Genomic DNA, 19098 nt, shown 5'->3' on the forward strand with positions numbered 1-19098 from the left:
TTTAGGATTTTTCATGTGTCATACATAACGATTTTGTTTCTTCCAATGAAAGTAGCAAAAATGTTTTGGCCAACCAGGCTCAGGACGTCGTTCTTCAGAGAATATTTTCCTGATGAACGATGGTTCATGCAAGGGACTTCAAAATTTGTCTTTCGCGTTCACCGATGTAATCTTTTGTGCCGTTACCCAATTTTTGTTACCATGTTGAGCAGATGCCCCTGAAGCCCAGTCTTCGTGCTGCGATTCCACACGCTGGGCTGAGGGATACGACACTAAGCAGATCAGCATCAGAGATGATATAATCCTGGGAGGAATATAGTTAACGCGGGCAACTGGTGAGGTTAATAAACAGCCGGCGATAGTCGCGAATACAATCAGCCTATTTGCATATTTTTTTCATTCAAGACGTTACATACTTTGGTGCGAAAGTTTTGCATCACAATTTTCTAACACCTAAACACTTTTGGGAAAAAAGTAATTTTCGGTAGATATACACATAAAGTTTGTTCTCAGACGCCAAATTTTAACGCTACGTTCAATTTAAAACCCAGGTCATGCGAGTATCTCAAGACTTTCATTATTTTGTCCAATACTGAGAAACGAGAATAAGATAATAAAAATGTAAGGCAGGCAATTTCAAACCCCGAGGTAGTCCGCTCACCTCTTTTGAGCGAGATCAACTGGCGTTGAATTTCAAGCATGACGTTTTATAGAAGAGAAATGTGTGCCAATCTTTGTCCCTTTTGGAAATTAAACTTTTTGTCACACAGTTTTACCTTCTGCGTATTTAGTTGTGCTACAAAAATGTCTATATCAAGTGATTGTGCGGTTGACGTGATCGAAATTGTTGACTTTTTGGATGTATCTACACTTGCCCAATGTTTCATCCGTGCCCGCGTTTCAGTCATAATTTATCGTCGTGTTTAGGTCAACTAGTACGTCAATCACTGAGAACACTTTTTGTACCGAACGAAGCATACACAAATTGGGTACACTAGCTTACCGTTTTATTTGGCTTACGAGGCAATAAAGTAACCAATCAGAAGCACTCTGTAACACAAAGTAGAGTTAATATCAGTGATCGTCTTAGGAACTTTGTTTACCGAGTTGCCTGGGAAAAGTGCAAGCAGTGTGACCGAGTTCAGGCGCGGGCCTAACAGATTTCAACCATGTGAATACCATTTCGCACGTTCAAATGAGCAACGTTTTTGCGCACAAGTTGTGTAAGCCTAAAGCATTAGGCGCATTTACACGCTCTCAGGCGTTAGTTTAACCCCCATTACTACCCCAGTTTAGTCAGTCATGACAGTAGCTTCATCGTGGTCTCCGTTTGCCATTTAAATTTAACTTCACTCTCATTATTAAATAACCTGTGTTGGAACAAACTAACGTGCGGCTATCATCATTGTTTAATCAATGACAAACGCGAAATAATAACTCGGCTAATGTCTATTCAACCCTTCCGAGCACTTTGGTTGTAAAGGTGAAACTCAAGAAGAAGCTTTACGTGAAGTGAACATGATTAGAGGGTACCTAACCACGAAGTTTCTCTATCCTATCAGTCTCAACATAAACATTTACTCGTTGCGAAATGAATGTTCCGTTCGACAACCATAAAATATTTGTTCGTTCGCGGAAAGTGTCTTGGCTTCTTGTTTTTTTCTTCTTCGCCTGAACTAGGCCAACTGAATCTTGTAGCCACATTTTATGAAGAAGTGCTCGTCTAAAAAATGAAACACCATTCCAAGCATAGTCTAACTATCTGCTACGTTTTGGGGTCTTTCTGAAAAAATAACTGCTCGATAGATCAACTGAGTACCACAAATTATTTTGAAGAGTTTTGTCTGCATTATTTATGCATGTTGGACAAAGCGCAGCTCCATGGTTCACCGTACAATTTTCCTACAATTTGTGCACTTTTTAGGTGTGAGCTCTACGAATGGTGAGTATTGGAATATGGTCAGTTTAGGTGGAGCGTGGGTTTTGAAGTTACGATATATGTTAAACGCACAAAACTAAAAGACCCACCGACCAAAACCTCCGTACAATATAGGTCTTATACACGGTCGTTTAATTGTCACCGGTAATGAGTTTAATTAATTATTCTCGAGCACAACAATTGACGATCAATTGGCAGCCAATAGTTAAAATTCGTCAATAACTAACAGGGGCGTGTTCTACTTTCGCTGGCCAGTTACTGCTTTAGAAAGTGGCTTTAGTTCGCTACACTTGCAAACGTTTTCTCTTATGACAGGCTTTGTTTAAGACATAACCTTGTCTTGTAATATGATCCATTTGAGCTGTTCCTCAATGAACGGATTGGCAACTATCCCGTATAACATAACCTGTTTTATAGCAAATTTCACAGAGGAATTCTCAATTACGAACTTTCTGTTGCAACAAACTCACGGCTCAAAAAGGTTCACCGTCTCGTTTGAAGTCGCCCTTGTTTGAACGTTTAGGGACTTTGCAGTTTCATCCTCGTCGGATTGTGCTTCTCAATTTAGAATTGTAGTAGAAAGTGTAGTGCCAATAATCGGGCCATATCGCACTGATAACCATATTTGGTTAACTGAACGACCTGTTCTGTTGCCAACCAGTTCTTTCGGTGTCTTGGATCAACCGGTTCTCCATCAAATAATCATTTGTATGCTAAAAACTGCAGGATGAATTTTAGGGAAAAATACTTTGGCTTATTTCTGTAATTTTCCAGTTGGAAATGGGATCGTTACTTTATGGCTTTTTTGATTTAATGTCGAACCCACTCGTTTTCCAGCTGAAAGACTGATAGAAAAGGTTGAATGTGAGTTTCCTAGCGCATTATTTTATTGACTATACAGACCGCTAATCTGAGAAGCAACGTTAGAACTTTCAGTGTTTTTAAGTGTGATTTTAGAAAACACTCCGGTGGACACTGTGAAGTGCAAAACACAAGAGTCAGAGGTCCTTCAAAAACATGGAATAAATAGGTCGGTTCATATTTTTGATTAACCGTCAAAGGAAATCATGGATCTTATGCCCGGTGTAACATTAAGTAACTTTTTTTATTGTTTGCCATGTACCGTTGCCTCTGGATAATTCTAGTTACATAAATATAAAAAATATGGAAACCACAGAACATCTATTTAGAAAAATGTTCTCTATGAATAGCGGGTTGAATGAAAATACTTTTTACCGCTGTCGAATGCGGAACTGACAGGTGCATGGTGTGATTGACCCGAAAGGCTGTTCCTAAGTCGAGAAAAATGCCAAGTAAACTTCAGAGTGACAGTGACAAGCATTTTAGGGATCAACCAATGGGAACAGTGGGCAACTAGATGAAGAAATTATGTTTTGTTGTTAAAAATCTTCAGTCCTTTCGAGTAAGTTGAAGTTTCTCGCTTTATGAATATTTAAAATACAACTATGGATTTCTGGGACTTACACGTTTGCGCTTGCCTAGTTTTTCCTTTAATTCTTTACTTTGAGAAACAGTTCTGTTTGCCAACATTTAAAAGAATGCCTTAAAGTGATATGAAATCGGTCAATCATCTTTCGAATTGTGTGCGATAGATATTAGTCATTCTCAACACTGTGGGTAAACTGTACGTCCCATTGAGTGTTCATTTGTTCGGCTGCAATATACATAACTGTTGTCAGTAATATGTGCTGTTCAAACGAGTAGTCGTTTAATCGAGTTCAGAGTTTTCCTGACAAGAGTTTCACCAATATTTGAGCAGAAATAATTGCAGTGCGGAAGTGAAAATATTTCTTTAATTTCGCACTTTTTGTTTACCAAGGAAGGACGATTCATAATAATTTTCCTTATTGGACGGTTGAAATTACATGATGAATGTCATCCCAGTATTTGGGCCACTGAAATATTGCGGGGCATGGCAAAATTATTTTCCATTCCTCTATAGTTTACAGATCTTTTACGCTCTAATATTGTGCCGTCTATATTACTTTCGACGAGTGCTTACGTATGTACCCAATACTTTTTGAGGGACTTCGCTTGAAAAGTCGCAATAATGAAACTTGTGTCCTGGTCTGAGTTCACGGTTGACCTTTAAATTTTTCCCACTGCCTAAAGGATAATTTGCAGATGCTTTACCGGCGGAGCGCGGAAACATTTACTCTCGCTGACCAAACGCCTAACTGGCCTACATGAGTTGTTTCCATTCTTCCAACGACGAGCAGTCACAAAAATTCGTATTTGTTCAGCTCCTGATAAAATCACGGTTCCAACAGTGTGAACTAGATGAAACTGAATTTCGATCTAGCTGACTGTTTTGAAAACGATATTCAAAACTATGCAACTGTGAGGACTGTCCTTGATCGACCCACGGAATGTACAGGGAGTATTAGAGATGACGCTTATCGCCAACTGTATAACCTCACGGAAGTTCCAAAATACAGTGTCCAGATCAGACTCGCGAGTAAAACTGCAGTCGACCCATAAGAATTAGGTCCATGCAAAAAACAGAGAAGCACCCCCAAAAAGAATTTTCAGCTCAACGTAAGAGTGTCCATAGAATCCGAAACACTAGGGTTTTGCGTCCTTAACTAGCCATTCCCCACGGTTGCCACTTATGAGATAGATTTTTTCATAGTTTGCGCTACCTGCTAAAGGAAGAAGGATTTCGCTGCAAAACTACTTATTAGTTAAAGAATATTGGACAAAAAAGGCCCTTCCATGTGCATCTTGTTTACGAAAACTTGATATCCGTCTTCTTATTGAACGCGTCCTCCTAAACTTTTCCTGATATCCACTGACTCTCATTCAGATGTAAACGAATGCTACAGAGCGATTCCATAAATTCCGTAATAAACCTTACTTTTCAACAGACTCAAAGCGGAGACACGGGAAAACATATTACTCGCATTCCTCATCAGTAGTGGCCACCGTTACACGTGTAGATAAGTTGCTCCAATCATGCAGCAAGCTCCGCATAAAAAGTCTGAAATCTCTTCATACTGCCGGTGGTTTATAATTAGCTCTGAAGAAGATAACATTCAAATGATTTGTATTACCCGCATCTGATTAATCCAAGTTGGTGACTTTACTAGTCAAACAACGAAAATTTATATGGGTTTCGCGATTGGGGAGTGAATGGGGCCATTCCTGTAATGTAATATGTAATTCAGTCACATTACTAATCAGCCGACCGTAGCAGAACGATTCAAATTTAAGAGCTCTAACACAGAGTTATTGGGCTTTTGATCAATGTGAAGATTTGAGGCGCGACTAACAAACAACTCGCAGTAAGCATAAAACACGCGCACGCTGATTCTTGACATCCCAGCCTAGATTTACTCTAATTTCCGGACGCAAAATTCACTTTTACGGCAATCAGCGCCCATACGCAAGATGTTTGTTTGTCTACGGTCCTTCTGAACGTGAAGTTGTTTAACATTTTGGCCCGGGAGTACATGGGGAATACATGGGGGATGCACCCAATTTTGGGTCACTATTGACGAACATCTTTGGATGATCAGTGCCGTTCGATATATCATCGAATCCTTTCATGCCGGCAGAGACAGGCCAACCATTATCGCCTTAGAAGAGTGCACCATAAAGTTCCTACCCTCACGTTCTCTAACAGTAGCGTTACTTACATAAGTGAAGGGTTCTAAGTAGGAGGATTTGAACAATGGATCTCTAGTACTGTGTATCAAAAAATTAATGGGAACCCAGAAGCAACAAGACCAAAGCGGTACCTCATAACCTCATTATTCAGCATGAAAATTGGCTGGCAATACCCCAAACGAACGTAGATTGATGGATCAACTGATCTAGTTTGTGAGAAGCAGCCAACAAAAGTGGAACTAACGGAAAATGCCATTTTACGCTCTCGGTAACTTTGATGATACAAAACAAAATGAGCTCTGTAAATGATCGTACATTTGACACAATGGATTCCGGTTCAAAAAACCTCCATTTTCATCCTCGTTTGGAACATGGTAGGTAGTCAGAAATTTGTCAAATATTGTGGAATACCAGTTCCTGGTGACGTCCATAACATGAAGCCAAATTACTGCGTTGCACTGAATGGTTTACGATATCACTCAATCCTACCAAACTTGGTGCCGATTTGAAGAACAGTGGTAGCAAATGCGCAAGCAGTCTACAGCGTACGAATAACACTTATTCTTGTGCCCTAGAATATTGTGCTCATCAAGCTCGACTGGATCATTTTGTAGATCTTTTAATTTCGCTATGCTGAGACGCAGTAGAGAAGGCTATAATCAAACTAGGTGTTCGCTTAAACAACCCCACGTCCCAAGTACAGGTATCAAACTGAAAAATCTTGAGAAACGTTGTTCTTGAAGGAAATGCTAAAAGTGAACACGTAAAGGAACCTGATTTCATTTAAGTTCGATAGCCAAAATGCAATCAGATATAAACTGGTTTACTTGCGGGAGTGCCTGCGCTCCTCGTCACGTGTGTTGGTTAGATTTAGCGGTCGAATACCTCTTTAAAGGCGAACAATCTTTAATTCAGTACGCATGCCTAGCCTCAAAGCTTACCCGCTATAAACCTTCCTAAAAGCACAGCATTATGGTTGGGCTTCTAACGGAGATCTGGTGAAATCATTGTGCAAGTCGACGGTTCCACAGCAATTGGGAGCTTCATACATTTAGGCTGTTTTTTTTACACTTCTGTAGTTAAAATGATGTTTAGTTGGATCAGCAGTGCTATGAAGGCACGCAAAAACTGAATAGCGGGAAATACAGGATCCAAGCAGATTGTCTTCAGATGACCAGAAAATGCTAGGCCCGACGCTCTGTGTAACCTATCTCTATGCTTACAAAAATTATAGCGGCCGAAACAGAAAAACGGCAATGTTTAGCCTTCTGATAAACCTCTAGGCGCTTATTGAGTACTTTGCGGTTTAGATAGTACGCTATTTACAGATCCTGCTTCGGTTTGTATGAACCATAAATTCCACAATCTTTAACGCTTGGCCTTACCTCAATAGATCTTGAATAGAGTCACACGACGTTACCAAAACGGTCAAATATCTTGCTGTTCATCCATGCTTTCACCACTTTTTAATTTTTAGAACAATCGCAACGTAAGTTTCAGAAGACCTAATGTGATCGCATAAGTTATCAGTTTTATATTGTTGGAAAATCGAATCCATACACCTAAAGTAACTCATCGAGATAGGGGAAATTTTTATGGTAATTACAAGAATTGGTGACGCCTAGTTTTGGAAGTATATAAAAAAACACTTTTGAAAGAACACACCATTATCCAATTTTTTTCAAAGACGCCGCTCCACTGGATTAGAAATATGGAAGATTATTTGCGCTAGAATTTATCCTTGTAGAGTTTTAGGAGATTACCTTGAAGTTCCAAGGAAAAGTTTTGCCAAAGTCGTTTTGTACGCGTCAGAACAACCGAAATTCTCCTTTCTGCTCTATCTTTCCAAATATTTTCGCCTAGAACCATGTAGGCTGTCTCTGTAATAAATTTTTCAACAAGTATTTATATCCTTTAGACACTTTGCTTGCCTTGGCACATTGCATTGGATTGTTCAGCGTTGATTGCTAAAATTTTACATGATCTTTCAGACCTAGAAACGCCTTAACCCCAGGAGCTAAAGGTTGCAAAAACGAATTGATTACCCGGATAGAGCAGGCAGAATGGTTTTAAAAAGTACAACAATTGTTAAGCAGCAATAGCACTTGCTTATCGGCCCGAACAAGGGACTTCCACCGGGTTCACTCTTATAAGTATAGCTACAGCAATGTATCATATAAATATTTAGTCACCTTGCATCTCAGGTTCCTGCGTTTGCTCGCATATATCGATCTCAGGTTGAAAAGGAAGGCTGAGAATCGCATGAGTTATTCGTTTCGTTCTACATACTGAGTTCCTCTGTGCCCTGCGTTTACCGTATGCCGCACTATGTCTGCCTTGTTTGCCATAATCAATTTAATTTTAGTGTCCCTCCGAAACCGGATAGTTCAGAACTTAACTGGTTGTTTAATCGTAACGAATTTGAAATGAAGCCACCAAAACTGTTAAATAACTGACGCAAGCTCCAATACATTTCATTCCATGCGACGCAAGCTCCAATACATTTTCTGTCATTCCATGCCATCCAATACAAAAGAAACCCACTCACATCTTGAACGAAGTAATCAATAGGAACGGGCAAATTTTCTTTCGGCTATATTGGAATTCCAGTTTGCTTCAGGGTTAGTGGAAGTCAACAAAACGGGGGAAATAGCATTATCGTTGGCTGGTGAGCTGCTAAGTGAAACTGATCTCCCAGACAAAAAATGAAGGGAAATCATAAAGAATACTGATTTTCCGCAGCCCTTGCCAGTTATTTTCAATAATCAGATACCTCGTGCAGATACCTTGTGTTGATTTTGCTGTGACAGGATTGGACGGTTTCGTAGACTGGTTTTCTTGGACGTAACTAGCGGGGGTACTGTCATTTGTCCCCCATGGTCATCTAAACGACAACCACTACTGTTCGTCTTACAATAGAAGCTAGCTGGATCGGTAATCCACATTTTTAATCGTCAATTGTCTTTTGATAAAGAGTTTATCTCCAGGCGATAAACATGGATCAGTATGTAGACAAAGCGTTTGTCAAACACAACTTGGACTAAAGACATTTGATTACTTTTGCATACAAGGTGGCAGCTGAAATTTTCTGGTTGATATCCGATGTATCTCTAAACCCTGCACTTGAGTGGCTTCAACAACCAAGCTGAATGTGAGCTGAAGGCAATGTCCCGGGGATCAGTTTGACAGTAACATGATACCATGTGAACACGAATGGTGAACACAGCTCCAAAACACGAGAAGTGCTAGATAATCGACCGAAATGAGATCCCAATGAGACAAATGTGATTCAATTTGAGATAACAAAAATCAACCCTTCTGAAAAATTCAGGTTGATATTATGAGGCCTGCGTAAGAGTGCTGTAAATTATAGCAACTTATTACTATTCGGTAAAGCCTGTTAAGTATTTCATGCACAAGTATATCTTTTTCTTGTAATCAGTATTGTGGAATTTAAAATGTGCAATTTCTGATGTATACAATAAAGCCAAGGCTGGGATGCAGTGGCCCTGCTGGTTTTAACCGCACGCTGTTAGAAAAAAGTGGAATACAAAATAAGCCGAAAGATAAATTAAGTTAAAGACAAATTTCTATAACCACTCTGTGCAGCGTGTGTGAGAAGTGTGCCCCAGACGCCTTTCTGTTGATAATACTTTCCATCGCAAGGGCAAAAAGCCGAAAAGTGTTCGGACTCAATCTGTATTTATACGCATAAATTAAGAATTATGGTACTTGGAAGCGTTTATCTCCTTAGCGTTGTCAGGAAAGCGAAGGTGTCCTTGTGTTCTGGGCTGCGAACAAATATACACTGTAAAAATTGCATATGTCACTGTCTGTTAAATGCTCTGGCTGATTACTTGGAAGCAATATAAAATTCGTTATAAGGAGGTGACAGCGAAAAAATAAGCTACGCATACCGAAATTTGTTCTCTCCTACATTGCGGGCTAGAGCATCAAGTGAATGGGGAATGGGCTCACGGTTTCTCAATCGCACGCAGCTTCAAATGCCATCGTATCCGTTTGCACGTTCCTCAAAATGCGGTTTTATTTTGAATCAATTTCATGTAGATGTTTCCTTTCTCCAAATTTTACTGGTTTCAGTGAAAAATCAGCGTAAGAATCTTCCCATTTTTATGTTTGTTATCAAATTCTGCCTTTTGCTTCATTTACTTTGTTCACGAGTCTGGTTTTTGAAGGCACTTATGGATTGCCCAAGTCGTTCAACGAAAAAAATATTTTATCAGTTTCTAATGAATATCCAAATACACCAGTGCCCAGTGCAAGCATAAATAACAAAGATATTCACGAGTTATCTGACTGTCGAGTTAATCGTCGATTACCGACACAGGTGTCATTCTAGTGATAGAAAGAAGAGAAAATATCTGGTTCTCAAATTTTGAGAAATGTACCTTTCAAAACCTTGTATGATTCGATGAGGGAGATCTGGAAAGAAATAGCTCTACCTATGAGTATCGGCAGCGGCAAATATTTATGCCACCTAGACTACTTGGATCTATTTGTTGAACTACACATGAAAGAGAGTAGGCTTTCATTCAGGAAGATCTGCTTAAGCACACATTGTAGACCTACAAAGATAAACGCGTTACAGAGGAACATTTAAAAAGGACCCAGACGCATCCGTTGGGGACACAACACAATAGTATTATTGATCCTTGCTGCAGATGGAAAAATGATAAAAATTAACGATAAAAAATAAATAATAATAACAATAAAGAATAAATGGTAAACAAAAATGATGAAAATAATAATAAACAATAAACAATTCCATACGATAATGCTAATTTTGTTCCAAGATTGTGTAAGATAAAGCGAGTGCTCTTGTATGTGTATACGTGCTTCACAAAAAGGCGCATAATCTGGAGTAAATACATGAACGTTTCGCCCGGGAATTTACCAGCCCACTAGTGATAAATGAAGGGGAATTTTCCATGCGCATTAATTCAATCCAACTCACGGAGCAACCAGCCAGGAAATTGCAGGAGAAAAAACAACTGAGTTGAACCATGAGACTGTAGGGTGTCGATGTCAAAAGCATGTCATGATTTATGGTCTTGGATAATTAAAAGAAGTCTAATGAGGATCTGCCGGATAAAAGGGGCAAATTGACTGCTGAATATAACATTTTGTGGGGGCTTTCTGGAAAATGTTGGTCTATCAGACCGCTTCTTTATGTGCTTTGTTTACATTCTTGTTGCCAAAATGCGGTAGGCTTACGATCATCTTCGCATATCTCGATCCCTATAGTCCTCTACTTAAACTGTGTCTCAAACAGTAGCAGAATTGTCCATGCACGTGCAGAACGACAGGAAGCACAAAATACTGGACCCATTTAGACAATGTTATTGGGTGCCATCTCGTTTTACAACATAAGTCAAGTTAACGGTACATTCCAACGGCTTACATGGCCCTTCTGGGGAGGAACTTTTGTGTTCGTATATTTTCTACAGAATTCATCTCTGTTTTCTTTATACTAGTCTTGCGGGTCGCACATTTTTCGAACTACCAAAGATATCATTGGTTATTGAGTAGCTGTGCTTTTTGTCAATACATTTCATGTGTCCCAGCTCCTGCAAAATGTGAGATCAATGATCGTCGTTTGATGTAATAAATCTTGTTGTATTTTTATGTTTGCGGCGCAGGATATTTGCGTGATAAAAAGCGGTGGGCAGCTTTTGTTGTAAAGCAGGCAAACTAAGGCTACCGAATACCTCACATTAGAAATATGTTAACTAGGATATACAAAAAATCCAGCCACAGCAAAATTGAGGTTGAAAACAATTTGTTAACTGCCAACTTCGATTTTAATCTCAGCACATTATATCAGAAGATATACACCTGCGGGCCACCGGTATCCAGCCGCAGCACGGTAGCTTAATTGCCAGCATAAACGCAAGCTCACTTACGTTTGGATATGGGCCTATATGTGTGGAATTCCTAAAAAGACGTACTTCCTCCAAATTTGCCTCTGTTCTGGAAAGATATATCCAAAACCACTTCTTGTGCAATGTGGCTTCGAACATTTCTTGTCCTGTATGAACTGTGGCAGATTCGTTCAGAGCTGTATAGGTGTCGGTTTTTTTCAAGTCAGGGTCTCGGCATAACAGACGTAGGATATTTGCGTGATAAAAAGCGGTGGGCAGCTTTTGTTGTAAAAGCAGGCAAACAGTACAACGTGTGGGCTAAATGACGGGTTTCATGCTGCGGGTGTTTTAAAGTGGCAATAACTTTTTTGTCAATAACCATCGATTACTGAATAGAATGTTTAACTGTATTTCAATTTCAATCGTGCGCTGACGCTGCGATTGTGAATCCGATGTTCATCAAACTGTACATACAGCCACAATATTTCAACAGCGCTGTGTAAAACGTCGGTCGGTCAAAGAAATATATATTCTACAAGTGAACCTTCCCTCCATCTGTATTGCAAGGACGTATTTTGGAAACTTGATCATACGCGTCAGTGAACTAAAAGGTCTACAGTATTCGTTCAGCCTTGGACGCAGGAGATAATAACTGCTTTCCATATCTACCTATTTACGGATAATGAGATGCACTGCACTAATGGTCGTTGCTCGAGGAGCCAGTCAACACACAAAGGTTAAGTCACTTTGGCCAATATAATTTTAAGTAGAAATCAAGCAAGGCCACGCCTCACGTTGATATCCTGAGAAACCACAACAATGCCCAGAAAATTACATTCACCCGGGGAGGCACACGTGATTTTAGCTCGTTCCGTTGCTTTAAGGAAGAGGGTATGAAAGCTCTGCCGAGCAAACTTTCATCCAGAATCCCAGTAAATGGTGGATGAAATCTATGTATTTAGCTTATTCCTACCATAACAGCTCATAGGAGACATGTACTTGAGCTTTGATGGGCATCACACGTGTTACGGCAGTCACAGTTCTGCCTTAATTTTGTCTCCGTTTCTAGGGCACACCTGTATACGTTCTAACAAGATTCTGAGGTCAGATATAACGTAATAAAACGGTGCGTAACATTCGAATTCCCAATCTCTGGTGTTTCAATTTCGTCACATACTACAAATAAAATTTTTGGAAGCACATTATAGACAAAAAATGCCGAAAGCGCAAATTTTCCTCCCCAACCCCTGAATTTCCTGGCCTAAATAAATTTGTCATTTGTGCCCAACCATTGTCAGTCACGTCATTGTTCAGTAAGTGCCTCAGCAATTTTTCACCAATGAAACAAAACGATGTTTTTTTACTACTAATATCTTCTTCTTTGCATTTATTTAGAATCCCAGGCAAAAGGTTTGTTTGCTAAAGGACCAAGGTTTTTTGTGAAAATTCCCGAAATAAGATGGGACATTTTTCGTTACTTCACAACAAAAGATTACCTATGCTTAACGAGCCTCAACTGACAAGTAAAACTATTTAGAGACGAATCGAACAAGCGAATTCTTCGAAATCAATCGTATGTTTGTAAAGTGTTTTTACGATGTACATATATTTGATGATCAAGATGAAAATGTCTGCGTATTTTACGCTTATGGCGGGTCACTTTCATGTGTGATAGGCCACAAGTTTTTCTACAATACCCTACTGCAGCTATAGCCGGGGATATCAGTAAGTCTTTCGTTAGCTCAACTTGATTTGGTAGCAAATGCTATCAGACGAACAGAAATATAGACAAGAAAATCAATTGAAAATCGCTCTGCGATTTGTTAACTATGTATATACACTGTTTATGTGCAGCTGTCTGTCAGTGTGACAGCCAGTACTGTCATGTTAATGCAGATATCACGCACCTTTGTCACATTGTTCCTGTCGATTTTGCCTCGGTTGTCCTCCGATAGACAGATCGATTTTGACCGAACTACTAATCGCGACCAAAGGGCATCCTCAGTTGGCAGCACGTATATTAAAACACACGTAGCACTACTCAGCGCACAAACACCAACCCACCGCCTGTCACACGTAACAACCAAAGATGCAGTGTTTATCGTTCAAGGCGTTCCTCTCTCAGGATGCCTTCGTTAGACAGTAGCACGCAAATCTTATTTGCGATGATGGTTGCAAGGTTTGTAGAAACATTTCTTTCCTCATGCTGGAGCAATATTGCGATTAGTTTTCAAAATATGGAAGGGCGCTCGAGAGGTTCCACTTTGCGCTTGGCCGCAGCATGTTATTTTCTATAGAGACAAATGTCGGTAGCTTAGGTAGCGCAGATGGTAGTCGGTGGCTTGTTCGCTGAGCTGGGCATTTGATTGCAAACTCTTCATCACCAATCGAGGTGACATCATCAGTGCGTTATCTGGGAACGTAGTGGTGCGTAGTGGCGGGTTGTTGGTTGTGCATTGATTGGTGTTACATATTATTATTATATGTGCTACTACCCGGGGATGAACTTTGATCGTGATTAGTTGTTCGAGCATGAGGATATGTGCTACTACCCGGGGATGAACTTTGATCGTGATTAGTTGTTCGGTCGAGCATGAGGATTTTCCATCGCCAGACCTCAACTCAGTTTATAAATAACCAAATTATACGAAACAAACAAAGCGGTTTGAAGTTGTTGAGGCTTAACGTGAATATTTACCCCCGCTATTCTGGTTGTCGTCCTTCGGTTGACTTTTGAGTAGGCGTTCACATACCTAGGAAACACATTTCAGTGGTCTTCATACATAGAAGCCACTTACGGATCGTCATGTCAAAAAGTGGGCACGATAGATTTTATTATCTGTTTTTCTTGTCCAGAGTCGCCTAATTTACCTCGATATAAGCTTGGTAATCTTTGGCTATCTAGCCAGTTGGTTACTGACACTGCTAGACACGGTGATGCTTCTGTCATCAGAGATCTTGAGAACATTTATTGTTAGGTGCTAATAGCAAAAATTCCGTTTATTCTTTCACAATACTATGAGGTTGGACTTGTTAGCCGCCCCTAAAATAAATACAGGTCCAAGCAGTCTAACTGCGCTGTGCTTCTCGGCGTCTACGTCATCTTTGCCTGATCACCGATCAGCCGGTTGAGCAATACCGCTTTACTGGTAAATTGCGATAACCGAGAACCGCGCATGGTCGAGAAACCTTGAGGTATCTAACATGATATTGATTTTGCCTTTTATTGGTGACCCCGTGGGCCGTTCGCAGTTTACCGGCAGCTTTGTAAATTAAGCTGGTGATATTTAATACGAGGTTGCAAGCAAAATGCCAGGTGAGCCTCGTGGCTTTAGAGGTTGTACGAATATTGAATTATGCCAGCATTATTAGCCGAGAGCCTTTTCAATTAAAGGGTTTTTATCAAAAAAACCATTCCTTTCACCGAACTGCTGAATACTTTGGACTGAACGCTTTATTTGTCCTGAGGGACCTCTAAACTTGCCGGCTAATCTTGGTGCGATTCTTATTGATGCCACACGTAATTCATTGGAATAAACTATGTAAATGGCTTGAGGGCTTTTTCGGATCAGCCAGTTTATCGGGCAGTTTTAATTTTTTTCATGAGCTTTTGTGGATTGATTTAGTATGTTTACTCTAAGCATTATTGTCAGCCTGCTATTAATCATTTGATGTAGGCCAGCGATGTTTAGGAGGATGGCCTTGGCGTTCTAAAAACCCTTGATGAATGTTCTGAAATGATTTGGTATTTATCCGTCCACTTTTTGTTACTATAGCACATGTGTTCTGATAGCACATAGTATGCAGAAGAACCGTGTTTTGATACACATTTCACCATATATATCCTGAAGTGTTGCATATGAGTAACATCCGTGAACAGCCAAGTTTCCTCATGGTTTGCACACAAAAGTTGTCGCATTTATGCCCAACATTGCCCAACCTGTGCGGTGCACTTTGTCATTTTTTAAAAAGTACACCAAACTAGAGCAGAGATTTGTACCGATAAGCGAATTCGGCAATCGACCCGTCATCACACCTAGCAGTGTCGAACCCAGAAAGGCCATAAGCATGTCACCATAGAACATTGATAAATTAAGTTATGGTTTCACGCACTTTATGAATGATCTACGAACCAATCAGGCGACCGACAAGTCACACGAACAAACCTGCGTTGAGTTAAAGTCAGCAGAATAGTTTTCTGGTAATACTATTGAGTGCACTGATATTGAAGCAAATCCGCATACCAATGCAAAACGCACCACTGATAACTGAGCGTCTGCAACTAAATGGTCGGGCAAGTCAATGACCCAACGATTAGAAAATCACCTTAAAATTGCTTAAAAAGTTTCCGATGTGAACATAAAAACGTTATCGATACCTGAAGCTCTTTTTTGCGTCCAGTATCGGAACATTCATTTAATATATTCATACAGCTAATGCAGTGATTAACAGTACGTTTTTGATTATTGCTGAAAAATTAAAGAAATGCGTATGATGAAACTACACGCAAAATGATTATGTTGGCCAATCTTCTCAGGTTAAGAAAGGGAGAATTTGGTGGGACGTAAGGCTATTTAATTATCGTATTGAACGAAAATGACCTTAAATGAGGGCAGGATTTTTGCAAACAACTATATGCACCAGTCACGTGCGCATTACAGGAAAACAAAAACGAACGAGCAATAATTCACACATTTGGTTACTGCCATGGCTTTATTAACACACATGGCTGCTTGATGGCAAAGCCTAATCATTAAGTTAGCGCAGAATATGTAACTTACATTCACACATATTTAATTTGCTCAATATTGATTTCTGATTTGTTTTAACCAACTTTCCAGATTTTTTTCGTGGGAAACGACCCGACGTTAAATTTTGGGATATTCTTCCAACAATAAAACGTCTCGCTGGATTTTGTACTTGCCAGGCAGTTGTATAAATTACGCAAGCTTTTATTGATATTACGGAAAATCGATTTCCCGTAAACTTCACTTAGACATCGCCAGCATGAAAAACGCCGCCGTACATGGGTCCCGATATAAAGTTACAACACTTCTAGAGTGGAAATGCCGCGTGCTGTAGACAAACATGCGTAGGCGGAAACGGTGTAAATGCATGGCTCGTTCTGAAAAATGCTCTAGAGATTTTTCTTCAAACATAGCAGTGAAGACGATCCATTTTGTTGTTCGTTTCTTCCAAACAGGTAGTTCAAGAAGTAAGAATGATTCAATTTCCAGAATTAGAAATGCATATATGTAGGTATATTTATATATATAATCGGGTACATGTTTTCTATCGTCATAGGTTGCAATACGCGCCCAAATAAAAATGAAATATAGGGTTGCATATCTGTGCATTTAATGAGTGAATAGACGTTTCATACCATGTACATACATGCATACAAAGAGTTAGGAACGCTCTTGTGGTGTTGAATGTACGCTCATTCGATAAATGCTCTTAGGATGTATGAACACTATTAAATTGGACGAAGTATATAGTCGTCATTGGTAAATAAGAAAATCATTTACGTTGAAGCATACTTCTTTCCCACTTTCTGATCCAGTAAGGACCACGATTCCGTAATTAGATTCTCTTGATCCATGCGAGAACATATTGGCTGGGATTTGCATTCATTGATCCGTTTGTGTCTCATTTAATGTTCCGTAGGATAATAATGGTTCTTCATAAACGGTGTTCTCAGGCGACTTATTGGTTTAAATTAATTTTCAGACGCAGAAACAAATGCGGGCCTGTTAGGTTAGTTCACTAATAGCAGAAAAATAATTTGAGTTCTTCCGCTGTTGATGGGTTACCAAACTCTTTTGAGAAATTGTTTTCATTTCACAAGGCCTTTAAATATTGAATTTTCAAAACAACCGAAAACTGCAGGTGTCATTTACAAACCGAAGGATGATGTTTTTTTGTATCAATAGAATATTCATTTTTCAGTCACTTTTCAGATAACTACCGCGTTAGTTTGGGTTTTCTTACCCTGGTGTAAGACAACCTGTGGCGGACAAAAACCCTCTAATGGATTACAACATACATACACCTAAATATTCCACTTATGTTTCAAATGTCTGGCTGAATTTATTTTTGGGCCTAGCTGGAAACCTAGCTGGACGTTCTATATTGAAAAGCCAATATATTATCATCACTGACGTAACATTGTTTTGAAGAATAAAACAGTATATGGAAAATAAAAATGACCCGATTGTTGGTGCATGTGGGTTATCAATTTGTTCCCCAATATTTGTTTTAGTGCAGAGAAAATTAGCAATATGTTTATTCCACTGTCCTTTCAACAACCAACAACAGCATCGATACGTAAGTAAAATAAATCCGGAGATCATATCAAATAAAATGGTGAAGCGAACGTAACGAATGTGAATTTACGACAAAATATTCACAGGGCAGATGTGACGAACTTATGAGCTATCTTCTCATAAAAATCTATGTAGGATAATGTAGGAAACTGTAGGCAATACTAAAAAGAGAAAAAACTTATATGTTGCCAAGTAGTCTTTAAAAACTCAGCGTTATTCGCAACTAAATCACAGAGTGAGTGATTAGATCTGGCTAAATTCTTCTTTACTTTGGTGGAGGTAGTTCGAACTAACTCAGTGGAGAATGCGGAGTTACCGATATGGTCATGAGAAACCCTGGCAGCACGAAGAACTTTGGTGACGAACGATTTCATATACCATGGGTGGAAGCCGACCGAACCCCGGATCTCCCGCTTATAGCCTAACTGTGAATTGATTAAAAAACAACTGATATGGAGATCCCGAATTCCAAGAGTCCTTAGTAGATGACAAACGTCTACCATCAAAATAAAGCAACTTTATGGGCTGTCAGACGTTTCAGCTTGCGTATGATTTGTTTACAAGATAAAAGCCCTTTCGAAAGGCAGATTTATTACCAGCAGAAATATTTCGTCTTATGAGTGACAGCGAGGACAATTATATGTAATATGTTGATGCGTGCGGCTTTCTCCACCGACTTATCCACAAGAACAGGCCACAGTATCACCATCTTTGCGACGCTGTAAGAATTATGTTTTAATGCGGCCGCGGATTTTACCTTCTTTGTGCGGAAGAGAATGCAAATGATCTTCAAAGTAAGCTAGTAATTATAATTTTTGCATTGTTTGGATTTAAGAATCATGAATTTTTGCGAAAAAGTATGAATTTGCCGCAATGAAATGCTGAATATTGAAAGTCCTAATGGTTTCAATGAGGGACAAGGTTGAATGCTGTAAGCAAGAAGAGTGCTTTTAGAAAAACGGTTGCCCATACAATTTATCTCATGTGTGTGCCTGTGTAATGGTACATCAGTATAAAGTAGCAACCAACATATGTTTGCTCCGACGCCGACGAACAGGTTTCAGGTGGCACTGCGATCAGTGCCAGGCAGGCGCTGACCAACATCAAAGATTTGGATTTGCGTGCAGAATGCTCTGCTCTTCTTATTGCGTCAGAAGTTTTACGTCTCTGCTACTAGATCACGCTACACATGCCAAGCATTTGAATCGTGTTTAAAAAACTGGACTTGGTCTAGCTCGTATATCTGTCACTAAACTGTTTTGTATGTCAGAGTTTAAATGCCATTCTACCTTCCTGCTTGCAAAGCATTGTAATTCGGATT

At 39.6% G+C, this 19098-nt stretch overlaps 1 protein-coding gene across 1 annotated transcript in view; it reads right to left on the reverse strand.

Moving 5' to 3' along the window:
- Positions 1-19098, reverse strand: part of T265_15086 (hypothetical protein) — a gene marked incomplete at both ends in the record, with an annotated part of 226933 nt that overhangs the window by 84375 nt on the left and 123460 nt on the right. Inside the window, one exon of the mRNA XM_009176521.1 lies at positions 18094-18202. Coding sequence (XP_009174785.1) covers positions 18094-18202 — 109 coding nt within the window. The remainder of the gene's footprint in view (positions 1-18093; positions 18203-19098) is intronic.

The sequence above is a fragment of the Opisthorchis viverrini genome, assembly GCF_000715545.1.
Source record: "Opisthorchis viverrini unplaced genomic scaffold opera_v5_351, whole genome shotgun sequence".
Taxonomy (NCBI): domain Eukaryota; kingdom Metazoa; phylum Platyhelminthes; class Trematoda; order Opisthorchiida; family Opisthorchiidae; genus Opisthorchis; species Opisthorchis viverrini.